Source organism: Manduca sexta, chromosome 18 (genome assembly GCF_014839805.1).
Source record: "Manduca sexta isolate Smith_Timp_Sample1 chromosome 18, JHU_Msex_v1.0, whole genome shotgun sequence".
In the NCBI taxonomy this organism is placed as follows: Eukaryota; Metazoa; Arthropoda; class Insecta; order Lepidoptera; family Sphingidae; genus Manduca; species Manduca sexta.
In genome coordinates this window covers 10,980,009-10,992,727 of record NC_051132.1, presented here as the reverse complement: position 1 = coordinate 10,992,727, position 12,719 = coordinate 10,980,009, and the positions used below count along the sequence as shown (strand labels likewise).

The window sequence follows — 12,719 nt, the reverse complement described above, 5'->3', positions numbered from 1 at the left end:
GGCGTAAATTAAAAATATTATGACTTCGTTTGAACTTGTAGTTTAATTTTTTGTATATATAATTAGGTATAATTTTTGTTTATATATAAAATTATGTTTAGTGTGAGTTACGTAAACGTTTTTCTTCCTTTCTTTCAATCATACATCGACTAAATCATTAGACTGTTATAACCACCCCGTGTGTTCGTCTGGCGTTTGTGCGCATGCGAGTTGCGCCACTGTCTGTGACGTAGCATGTTTACACCCCGACGGATTCGATTGTTGTGTCTATGTACCTACCCCTGAATGGCACGTCAATATCATAGAATTTTGTATGGGAATGTGTACTATTTGATAATATGTGTTAAAATCCTTTACTTATAAGTATATCTACTTCATCTATAGAAATAATATGACCGATAAAATCAAATTATAAACAATGAGGATGGTCAAAAAGTTTGCTGGTAGCTTGTAAAACAAGCGATTTAGTTTACCTCGAGGATAATTATGTTAGTCGAAGTCAGTATTGTGGACTAATGGTTTGATAATAGAGAACCACGTTGAGATCATGCCCTTTTAACTGGGCGACTTTTAAGAACTAGAAATATTTTGATGACATTACTGTGATTTTATAATACATATTAGATTAAGTGCAGGAAGAACCTTTTCGCATAACTTTGGCTTGAAATGAGAATACATAATATTTTATTTCACATCGCATTAGGAACGATCACATTTCAAAATTATAGAAAATAATTTTACAATTAACGCTGAACTAAAATATATTATGTAGGTATTGATTTCTTTTTTATTATAAAAGTATCTAAATGGCATCCTTGCAGATTTGAACCATAAATGTGGGCTCAAAGGACTACTATTCAGAGCTATAAAACAACTTTAAAAATATAAATGATACCTTTGTCTATTTTCTTTCGTGGGACTTTTTATTTATTCTTTCTTATCTTGTTACCACAAACCACACGATAAACAAATATTTTTTCCTGCTATAATATATAATTATTATAAAACATGTAGGTATATAATGGAACAGCTTTTTGGGCGTTTTAAAGATTGAAATAGGTATTTATGAAAAAATAACGCCAATAAATGAGGATATCTCATCAAAATATCGCCAACTCAACAGTTGGCGTTTAAGACCTGATTTATTAGCCAGTAAAATGCTTTGTCAGTAGGTCACCTAAACACGTCCTCAGCTAAAACACAAAAATTATAAACATACAACTTTCGAAAATCACCGTGCCCCAAAAAGCGATAAAAAGGCCTGAATATAACACTTTACAAAGAGTGACTCGATTAAAAATTCTATGTTTTGAATAAAATAAATACTTATATTAGATATAATTTTTTATACGCTTTATTGCAACTAACACAACACTCAGTGAGAAATATATTCACGCACGCGTTATATTCCCATTGAACTACAAAATGATCCGAAAATCGGAAAAGTATTTAGGATTTTTTGTGATAATATTCGTTATATATGGATAATTTTTGGCCGAGGTAATTAGATATTCGGTTTGATTTATTAGAACAATGTCAAAATGACCTTGTACCTACAAATGGAGATACCTATTTTTAAGTTTGGAACCTCGGGTAACTCACAGTCCATAAATACAGACTAAAGTGGTTCACTCATAAAGCAACGTGACGTGTGCGTTGTGCGCAGTTATCTTTGTATGCACTACGTATGATATCAAGGCCTATTGTAAAGTCAATTTCACACATACATTTAATAATTAAAGAGTTCGAAACTTACGATTGCTGTTGCTGAACTGTTGCTAGACAAATTACTAGGCATTATGAGACCTTAGGGTGACAAGTGCAGGACTTTGTAATTCAAAGTGCGGGTGGCATCTGTAATAGTAGTCTGTGGTAACAACTGTTATTGAGCAGACGTATTGCGATTCATCAGGCAAGCGGCTTGCACGTTTTGTCATTTATTTATGTACTTATATGAATAAATATTACAATGTCAATAAAATTGGTTCGTCTTTTTCTTTGTAATTGCTATAGAAATTAACAAATTGGTGGGGCCCATTTATTTGGTCAGTCATTGGTATACAAAAAATTTACTACCCGGTGTGCACCTCTCTTTATCACAATATATGTACTACATGTCCAATCAGAGACAATTCTTTTTTTTTAATTTATTATGGTTCTGGAAACAAGTCCATAATTAGTGACAATTCACAAAGTTAGAGTTGCCAGCACAGTTTAGTTAATCTCTCAAGGCAGTCAATGGTACGTACTTAGGTAGGTAGTCGGTTGTAAAAGTGGATTAAATGAATATTATATAAAATAAGTGTTTTTTTTCAGACCTGCAAAATACCTCTGGTGGCTACCACAAGTACACAGTACAGTATGTCGTTAGTATTTTATGCATGATATATTAAAGCTAATATGATGGCAACATCATCACGGTATCTGAAAAGTTTAATTCCTAGATATAAAACTGGGCCACTGTCACAGCGCACTACAAAAAAAAAATATCAGCTATTTTTAAAATCAAACTCGAAATGGAATTGACACCAGTCGCAGATGTTATTTCGTTTGTGGTCGCCGACGCCTAAATCCACTTAATTTAAAATGGTTTGGTATAGTTTGAGAAGTATTTTAAACTAGGTTACGTTGGCAACCTATGGCTATATTTGGTCACACTACCTTATATTATCGATATTTAGTATTAAATATGGCAACCCGCTTATGATTGCGCGGTAAATCCTAACCATAGACAAGTGTAAACGGCAACTCTATGTATATTTTGTTCATAATATTACTAAAAGTATTGTATTTCCCGAGGACTCTTGACATTTCTATAAATAAACCGGTATAAATTGGTAGGAGTAACCCTTGGTCAATCATTTGCTGCTATCGAATCATACGAGAAGTGCGCCAGACTTTGTTCCCGCAGTGCTAGTAATTGTGTTGTATTGTGCATATTTCAAAGTCTAAGAATCTCATTCAGCAATAATGTAAGTATTAATTATTTGTAGTGATATCAGTTTACAGGAACATTAGGGGGGTATTGTATAGGTTTAGAGCACAGTAGGTATTCTCGGTCGGAATTTTATCGTGTTGGATGTTATTATATTAAGGTTTGAGAAAATACGTGGAATAAGTGATTGATATAGACTGATAAGGCGACAATGGAAGTCTTTGAATAGCATATGGGATATATGTGCTGATATTAATTAATTATAATTACAAGTTAGTAATTCAGTCAACAAAGAAGTTCTATACAGTCATAAATGGTGACGTCTTGAACAAAATGTAAGTACCAACAATGACGTTTTACAAATAGACGCCAATACACTAACAAAATGGCACATAACAACGGCGCATCATTTGCTATAGTCACGTACCTGTACATATAATTACAAATTGGCTCGAAGAAGGAATAAAAAGATGCAGCATACATTCGTTGGAAAAGGATATATATACATCGACAGTTAGGTAACAACGTTACTGCCGCACGCTCATTGGCCGTCAAGTCGGGCAATTACCTTACTTTCGTCTTGTCGGTATTGAGCTCGGACAACGTATCTATGTAATAAAAACATCTTAGGTACCAATATTCAAATAAAACAAGATATAACATGAAACAAAGGACGGTGGTGATCACATATAATATCAGCCCTGTATTATATACTTGCCCGCTGCTGAGCATGGGCCTCCTCTACTACTGAGAGGGATTAGGCCTTAGTCCACCACGCTGGCCTAGTGCGGATTGGTAGATTTCACACACCCTTGAAATTCCTATAGAGTTAAAGCAAGCAATAATTCACAAAGAATACACACATAATTATTTTTTTAGAAAAATCAAAGGTGTTTGCCCTTGGGATTTGAACCTGCGGATATTCGTCTCGGCAGACCATTCCACAACCAACTAGGCTATCGCCGATCACATATTACTTAGATAATACTTAGAAAGTATTCGATCCGACCTCTCGCTCGTTTACTACAAAAATTAAATGCGTTAATTCCGTACAGAGAGATCCCTTTGGATACTCTAACCTACTTAAATAAAAAAAAAACACGTCGAATTGATAACCTCCTCCTTTTTTGAAATCGGTTAAAAACAAATTTATGTATGAGAAGGTTTGTGATGATGGATGTATGGATGATTGTTCCTCTTTTACGAAAAAAATACTTAACGGATTTGAATGAAACTTTACAGTAATATTGGTTATACATCGGAATAACAGATAGGCTACAATTTATAATGATTTTGTGTAATTTGGTCATAATATAACGACACATCAAGTAAGTCGGAAAAAAATTGCTATCTTGGCGTACGCTGCCTAAACCGTTGGAGTTATGCAAAGATGATGTACCGTAGTATTGTTTGTCTTAAATAGTTCTAAATAAAAGTCTGCGACAGTATATATCCATCTTTTATGTGGAAGCCACTATGACCAAAATAGTGAGCCATAAATATAATTAAATCGGATGCTTTTTTAACGGAACTATTAACTCATACACGCGGGCGAAGCCGCGAACAAAAGCTAGTAATATATATAATTATTATTAAAAAAATATTAATATGACAGGCTGGGAGTACCTACCTACATTATTTTTCAGAAAGAATTGGTTTTGGAATAATAAGATAAGAAGTAATTTGCAGTTCAAATTATTGTGGCACGCAGAGTTGAATCCCAAAGGGACATATACTATATCATCATCATGAGGTTTTATATTTTATGTCTAAGCTCTTAGCAATCCTCCTCCCATGTAGAGTTTAATTATTTTCAATTGTTCTGGGTAGTCTTGCTAATTTTTGTTGGCAGGCGTTTGTTAATAATTACTATTTACTACTATTATGAATTAGGCGTTGATCGCGGTTCCGATAGTAAGACCTTCCTCTGAATAAATTATGGATCCTCCTAGATGACGACGACGGGGACTTTGCATATTTTCTTAAACATCTTTTTTTTTTCTTTATTTCGCGGAAAATGTGTACCACAACTGCAGAGCCTCAAGGTGGGCGACTAAATGGTTATGTTGGGTTTGTCGGCCTTATGATCCAGGGTTAAGTCAAGTCAAGTTAAGGGATAGCTAGTAAACATCGGTCGGTCGCCGCGCCATGCTCATTTCCTAATACTATCATTAATAACAAATATTTTCACCAAACATCCTGGTTTTATTTTCTTATATTTAAAAAAAATTGTGCAGTTTAATGCGAATATGGAGTGTGCGTGAGTGTATTTCTGACTGAAGGTATGAAGTTGACGCTGCTACGAATTCTGTAAAGTAGTAAAAGTGGCATTAGGACACGTAAAATTGTTCGCAACTTTTTTATTTTACACCTACGGCGCAAGTAACTTATTGTAGTGTTATTTTCATGTAGATAAGTATGTGGTTTAATTTAGTAACGCAATGTCAAAATGACCCTGAGTAGGTATCGCCTTATGCACGATAACACACTTAAACTCCGCAATGGCCATCTTCGGTGAACTAGGGACGGCTGCGAGTTCCTCTGGCAGAAGATATTTCCATCCGCAACCCCCCCTGTACAGTTGCCGCCTAGAAGGTTCAAAAGCCTCCAGTCCACAGACTCCAGTTAGTCGTCTACCTGGCATATGACACTCTCCTTCCGCGAGAGGAACACCTCGCAGAAGCGGGCTGCCGCACGCTAGGACCTCCGGCTGTTGATCATAGATGCCATGGTCGCCAGTGAAACATTTTCTTCGACCGTCCATAAACATCTGCTATTCCGGATTTTTGATAAACTATGCTATCAGTATCTCTCATGCCGATTAAATTCTACATTTGAACTATATTGTTTACAATCAATTTTGTAATGTTTTGTTTGTTTCAGAAGTCAGCATGAGGATACAAAAATTTAACACATTGTTGGCCAAAGAGTCGAAGCCGCATGTCCTAAAAAACTGCAGTCTCGTTATAGACGCACAGAACTATTTCTATGAAATGTACAAGAAAAGTGAGCTTTCGGCTAATTACGGCTGTGAAAGTAACCATTTTGCGAATTTCTTGAAAAATGAACTCGGCAAGTTTATCAAAGCCAATGTAAAGTGTTACTTTATTTTCAAAGGAGGGTCGAAAGATATCGAAAAGCGACGCAATAAAAAAATGACTCAGTATTACGGAAACTTTGTATCGACAGTGTTCATGAAAACTATTTGCAGACAGGTGCTGGAAGAGATGGGCTTCGACTACGTTATATGCGAATTGGAAGCCAAGGAGCAATGTGTCGCGCTCGCTAACAAACTGAAATATCCAACCATGAGCAACGACATTGAAGTAGGCATCTTAAGTAATTCCTACATCAATTATTATCAAGTTTCTTTCAATCCTACCACGAATGGCATTCAGTGTAAATTGCTACGATTTAGCAATTTCTTAAGAAAATATAAATTAACTATAGAGAAGTTTTCCGTTTTTATTTTGGTTACCGACACAACAATTTATCCCGAAGGATTTTTCGCTGACTTTTTGAAAAGATTTGAAGTACGAAATCAGCTTGCTGCTCAATATGAAATAATACTTCGATGGCTATCAAGTCAATCAAAAGACGAAGCTCTTAATGAAGTTACAAAAACATTCAAACCGAAAGAAAGGAATGATATCTTACTAAAAGAAAAGGATATATTAAATGCGCTTCGCACTCCACCGTCACTCGGTATACCCTATCATTACTTCTTTAACAAACAACAGATCCACATTACGCCTAATGATCTGCAGTGGTTCGAGAAAGGCATAGCTTTAAGATACATCGCCATACCGTATATAAACTTGTACACCCAGGGTATTATCGATGGTGGTTGGGCATTTCATGACCGTTCAATGCCTGATGCACTCCTGTTTTCTGCGGACATCATCAAGTATGCCCTCAACTTATTATCCAACTACAGCAGAGACTCTTTCCAAATTGAAAGAGATAATGGCGAAAGTATTAAAGTTAGCACGAAAATGCCGGATGTTCCAAAACCAGATTATACGGTCAGCAACGTCATATTCGAGGACGGTTGGGATCGCGTCGAAAAGCTTCGTTTATTGAACATTTTTATAGGCACACTATCAGAGGTGCCAAATGGGAATTCTTGCAAGCATTGCCGTGTGAGGCAAGATTGTTGATGGTGGCTCTGGTCTACATGGCGCAGAAGCACGACACGTGGGGGGAACGCGAGGCGTACAGCGTGCTGCTGTCGTTCGCGGTGCTATGCAACGACGACATCAATATGGAAAAGCACGACCGCGACTGCGCCCTTCTAGACCTCACTCAAAATTACATGACGGAATGTGAAATTGATAAAACGCTAGTTTACCCCATGTTCCAGTTCCAATACTGTCTCGAGCATATGAATTATTTGAACGCGCTATGTGGTTTCCAATACAAAGCTACAATTTACAGCAAAACCAATAACAGCAAGTTAATCTATAATGTTCTGAAGAAGTTAAATGAGTCCGATGTTGATCCACTCGCACAAATATCCCAGATTTTGAAATCGGCGCCGACTGTTGTAAACTTTATAAAGAAGCTTGTAGACACAAACAAAAGAATCATGCCATTTAAAAATTTATTGTAAGGTAATGAAACCCTCGGAGGCGCACAATTTTTAAATCTTCATAAAATCCTTTAATAAATAATATAAGAGAAACCTTTGATTAAATTGCAACATAACTACATATTATAAATTTAATATTAAAAGAACTAATAAATAACGTCAGTATGAACAAATAACACCTAAAGCATAGATAGTGGGCCTTGTTAGGAACCGGGCTATCTTCAGTTTGTCGATTGATATATCTCAATTCGCTAAATATACATCTTATTGTTTAGGTCATGTTCACATTTCGTTAAGGATCTAAATATATCATGATATCCTGTTCCAACAATGCCCGCCCTCGGATATTGAAGCGACTTAATACTAATTGTATTAAATATTATTGTGCTAAGAAGTTTTTAAAACCATTTTTTTTATTCTATTTAGAAGTATTTTTTATGTTCTTGGGCTCACCATTTCTCGGGCTGTATTTACACCCATACTGTTACAATACTTTTTGTATAAAACATTTACGAGTTGATTACGGTAGTTTACGATTAAGTTATATCTATCTATGTATCATTGAATGAATCAATATTTTTTTATTTTATATAAAAAATACATTTATTACATAAAATTTAGTATAGCGGTGGGAGAATTCATTTTTGTAATATACTAGCTTTTGCCTGCAGCTCAGCCCGCGTGTCAAGTTTTTCCGGCATAAAAAGCAGCACTAGAAAGTAGTACAGCTTCCTATAAGTGAAATATCAAAGTCAGTTCAGTAGTTCTTGAGATTTGCGCGGTCAAACAAAGATAAAAACTTAACTTTTTATAACAAGATTAAATCAATGTTACTAAAATTATCATGAACAAGCTTTGTCTATGGGTATGTTTTTCGTAGGTAACCTATTCAGCTATTTTAGTTCATAAAAACCAGATATTAAAACAATATAATTATCACCTTTAACGCGGGTTGAGACGGAGGCAAAAGCTATTCATGATTTATATGTTATATATAAAAAATATTCAAGTAAAATAAGGCTACAGAAGATAATTGCCAGTGGTTTCCACATTACGCTGAGCCTGTGTTTTGCGAAACGAATTATTATTATATAAATGATTATAATTTGATAAGCGTAAGTTAGTGAGCATTTATATTTTGTATTCGTGTGTATAAGTTAAGAATAGAGTTAATGTGAGATTATTCTTATAACTACTGCTATTGTACATTACAGTGATAGACAGCAAATAATACAGTGACATCGCTGAAGTGATGATATTCACTGCCTAGGACTGTTTTATTACTGTACTATTTTCTAGGATAACAATCAGATTGTCTTCAAAGAAACGTATGTCCATTACAATCCAATTGTTTATATTGACTGTTAAAAATAAATTTAATAAATTTATAGTAATCAAAATTATTTTATCATTTCACTACCCGAGGCTAGACCGACTATATTTGCCATAGGGGAAAATTAAGTGCTTATACTATATAATTAGGGGCCGTTCCAGTATTAAAATTAAATGCTTATACTATCTAATTAGGGGCCGTTCAATAACGCAATTTGAGTGGGGGGTCTTGTAAAACTTTACGATACGTTACAGGGGCGGGAGGGGGGTCTCCTACAAAGTTATGTAACATTGTTTTTTTTTTTATTTTAAATCAATAACGAAGGGTATTTTAGCGATTTTCCGGTATTTTGCGTAAAATAATTGTGAATAATCCAAAAAAAAATTGTCACTTTAGAGTTACATAACTTTTGGAGGGGGCCTACATGAAAACGTTACGGCGCGTTACATGGGGAGGGGAGAGGGGGGTCAAAAATTGCGTTACGTAATACTTTAACGACCCCTTAGGTAAGCTTTCGTGAAAAGGTGAATGGGGCGGGACGCCGACGCCACACTGGCGAGACGTGAACAGTTGTAAATTGTAATTTTCTTATTTTTCTTTATTTATTTCCACATACAACAATTTTACGGGTAATATACCCAATAGAATAGTTTTGTACACTAGTTACTATAATATTTTATTATTAGTTTCTATTACATAAGTGGCCGATGTGAATCCCGTCAAAGAGTATGCAAATATATTAATCTGGTTGGACAAAGCATTGAGCACACGCAGCGTGCATGCCGTAATGAGTATGACGCCGCCGCTCTACATACCTATACAAGTTTATATAGTAAGTTACCTAGAGTAAACACAACGTTACGTATGAGAATGATATAAGTATCCTATCCATAGACTTATAGATAAGATATATTACTCCCGTACATTTTTTGTTTTATATTAGCGTTACTATTGTAGAAAGGCATCTTGGTTACGGCCGCAGTGCTGCCAGGTAATGCAATTACGCTACGATTGCAGTACTGAGGTCTCGGGTGCGTGTGTATAAATAATGAAATACAGATTTTTGTCTTTTTTTTTCAGGTTTCGAATTAGAAAATAGCTTGCGGTAACTTAAAAAATGTTCGGTGTATCTAAAATCTATACAGATTTTTCATGTTATATACAGATTAAACTTGACAACCTGGCAAAACCGTAACAAATAGGGCGCCAATGTCGGGTCGTCGTACTGCCGCGTCCGTTGTTTGACAAAAGCTGTGTCTTCGTAATTACATTTTATATACTGCATTAATTGAAGGACAAATTGAAACATAATTATATTACGTTCTATCATAACTAGTTTTCGCTCGCGGCTTCGCTCACGTGAAGGAGTTTTCTGGGATAAAAGTCCTGCTTTATATTTTCCTGGGATAGAAAGTAACCTATAACGTTCCCAGAGTCTTAAACTATCTCCATACTAAATTTTATAAAAATCCTTTCTATGGGTTTTAAGAAAATCGATAACATAGACAGAAAGTAATGTATGACAATATTTATCGTTTACCGAAGATTGTAAAGTAAGCTTTATAAACATTGGGACTAAAAAAAACAAATTCGGTAAAATCTGTTTTAATGTGTAATGTTCGCATTAACTTATGAAAGAAACCTTTGTCGAAACGAACGAAGTCGAAAATATTTACAACATCAGTTTTGATACATGGAACGGAACTAAAACCGTGACTGTAATTTTTTTTAACAAATTACCATACGCTTGCATTAAGGATATTGTTTTCGGCTTAAAAAGCATGGCCACAGTGTGATCTGGCTCAGAGCATATTGATATATAATTTGAAACTGGGTTTTCTATAGTGGACTGTATATCTTGGACAATAGAATTCATATCAATTCGTGGTTTGTTTTTGAAGTATGGGTCTTTGGTTACATGTAGTGATTCATCCAATATATCTGAAGCTTTTACACATGGTATGGAAAATGGTGCCTTTTTCAAATGATTTCGTTTATTTTTCATTGGAACGTTACGGTTTCTTTCTCGTTTACCGATTTTAACAACTTTTTCTACTTGCGAATCAAAAGTTTCCATGATTTTTGGTTCTGGTCTTTCTAATACGTAGGAGTCCTGTTGGCTCTGATAGAAATCGGGTTTCGGTCTAAAATTACGCATGTAGTTTATAGGATCATCTTCAAAGAAATCTGTTACCGAAATAACAGAAGTCTTGATTCTTTCTTCTGGGACATTATTTAGTTTGTGCGCGAGCTCTTTTTGAGTTTCAATGGTGTTATTATCGATATCATAAATTATTTCAATAATATTTTCAGTCCTAACTTCTTGTATAGTCTCATTGTCATTTTCTTTTAAAACGATTTCTTCTTTTTTCTCGGTTATTGTATTTTCTCTTTTGATGAATTCTTTTTTAACCTCCTGTGTATCTTCTATTGTAATGTTACCGTCAGAGTAAGTCTTTTCATCTTTTAGTACATCTATGTATTTGGTCAGTACTTTTTTCAATAATTTTATAAGATTACCGACTTTGCTCTTTTTATTTGGTGTTTCTTCATTTAAGAACTTCACGGTCGATGTGAAGTCTTCTTGATATGGATAAGTGTAGGTCGGATTTGGTGGTTGAGATAATTGTATGTTTCTTTGATGTGTGGATGTTAAATCTTTGGAAGTGACAATCTGTAACAAAACAAATAAAACATTTACGTATTCCGTGATAAATTTACCTAATAGATTTGCCTATCCCAAACAACCTAGCGAATAGGGTTCTGCTTAATTTGTGCATTTAAAATATTAATTATAAAATACTAGGTTTGGCTCGCGACTCTGCCCATATAAAAAGCCTTCTCTGAGATAAAACTTGCAATGTGTATATTTCCGAGCAAATATCTAGTCTATAGGTATATTTTAATACAGAACATGGTCTCTCGTCTGTGATAAACAAAACGCACAATCATAATATTAGAATGATACACTATTAGGTATAGATTATATATACTTCAAATATTATAATATAATTTAAGCCCCAATATATTAAACGTGTTAATTTATAAATAATATAAAAAATATCGTTAATTATAAATCCCCCTCATTCGAATTACTGATAAGTAATCATTACTTATAATTTCATCGAGTTAAGTAATATGTATTTAACTTACATTGCAAAATGTGTACACAAATAACACTGTGTAAATTAGCATTTTAAATATATATAACACAACAAACACGACACGCTCTAAGACTTATCGATTTATCATTAACGAGATCGATTGCATTCACAACTCTTATGTATGTAACTGTGTTACGTAATGACGTTATTTAAAATCGATATATCACGTCATTATATCGATAACGATAGAAAGTATTATGTAAGACAAACGCATATCTTCAAAGAAAGATAAAGGATACTAACCTTAATAATAGACTTGGATTTGTTTGCGGACCTGCCTGCGTCAACAGGTAGAGTGCGAAACCAGGTCTGAAACATCTTGTACATGTCTTGCTAACAGTGCGACAAAGAATAGTATAGATTTATTGCTAGGTGTGAAACGCCTGGTGCCGCAGGAATGGAAAGTATAGAAAAATCCGTGTCGCATCGAAAAGTGTTAAGAATCTTACGAAATGTCACAATGAGATCAGTTCTCACATAAAACAATCTCATCTTTATATAATATTATAGATTAACGTGGACCATGTGGAAAATTGGGAATAGACCGGTCTGCCCAATCGGATGTTCGCAGGTTCAATGCCCAAGATACGAATTTCTGATTTTTCGAAGGTATATGTGTATTGTTTATCATTAATTGTTTGCTTCAATGGTAAAAACATCGTAGCGAAACCTTTATACCTACGGATTCTTCAAAAA

At 34.7% G+C, this 12,719-nt stretch overlaps 2 protein-coding genes across 4 annotated transcripts; one reads left to right on the top strand and one right to left on the bottom strand.

The window, feature by feature from the left end:
* Positions 1-2,784: 2,784 nt before the first annotated feature.
* LOC119189618 lies at positions 2,785-7,917 on the top strand. Of its 2 annotated transcripts, none has more exons than XM_037439809.1 (2): positions 2,785-2,972; positions 5,819-7,917. In XM_037439809.1, exon 2 carries the CDS (start codon positions 5,827-5,829, stop codon positions 7,093-7,095), a length of 1,269 nt encoding a protein of 422 aa, XP_037295706.1. In that variant the 5' UTR covers positions 2,785-2,972; positions 5,819-5,826; the 3' UTR covers positions 7,096-7,917. The 2 variants fall into 2 exon arrangements, with proteins under 2 accessions (XP_037295706.1, XP_037295707.1); XM_037439810.1 differs by having other exon boundaries at positions 2,789-2,972; positions 5,822-7,917.
* Positions 7,918-10,448: 2,531 nt separating this feature from the next.
* On the bottom strand, positions 10,449-12,370 carry LOC115441662. Of its 2 annotated transcripts, none has more exons than XM_030166527.2 (2): positions 12,267-12,370; positions 10,449-11,533 (listed from the first exon to the last, which is right to left on the bottom strand). In XM_030166527.2, the coding sequence occupies exons 1-2, from the start codon at positions 12,348-12,350 to the stop codon at positions 10,532-10,534; spliced, it is 1,086 nt and encodes a 361-aa protein (XP_030022387.2). In that variant the 5' UTR covers positions 12,351-12,370; the 3' UTR covers positions 10,449-10,531. The 2 variants fall into 2 exon arrangements, with proteins under 2 accessions (XP_030022387.2, XP_030022388.2); XM_030166528.2 differs by lacking the exon at positions 12,267-12,370 and adding an exon at positions 12,013-12,144.
* Between the last annotated feature and the right edge of the window lie 349 nt (positions 12,371-12,719).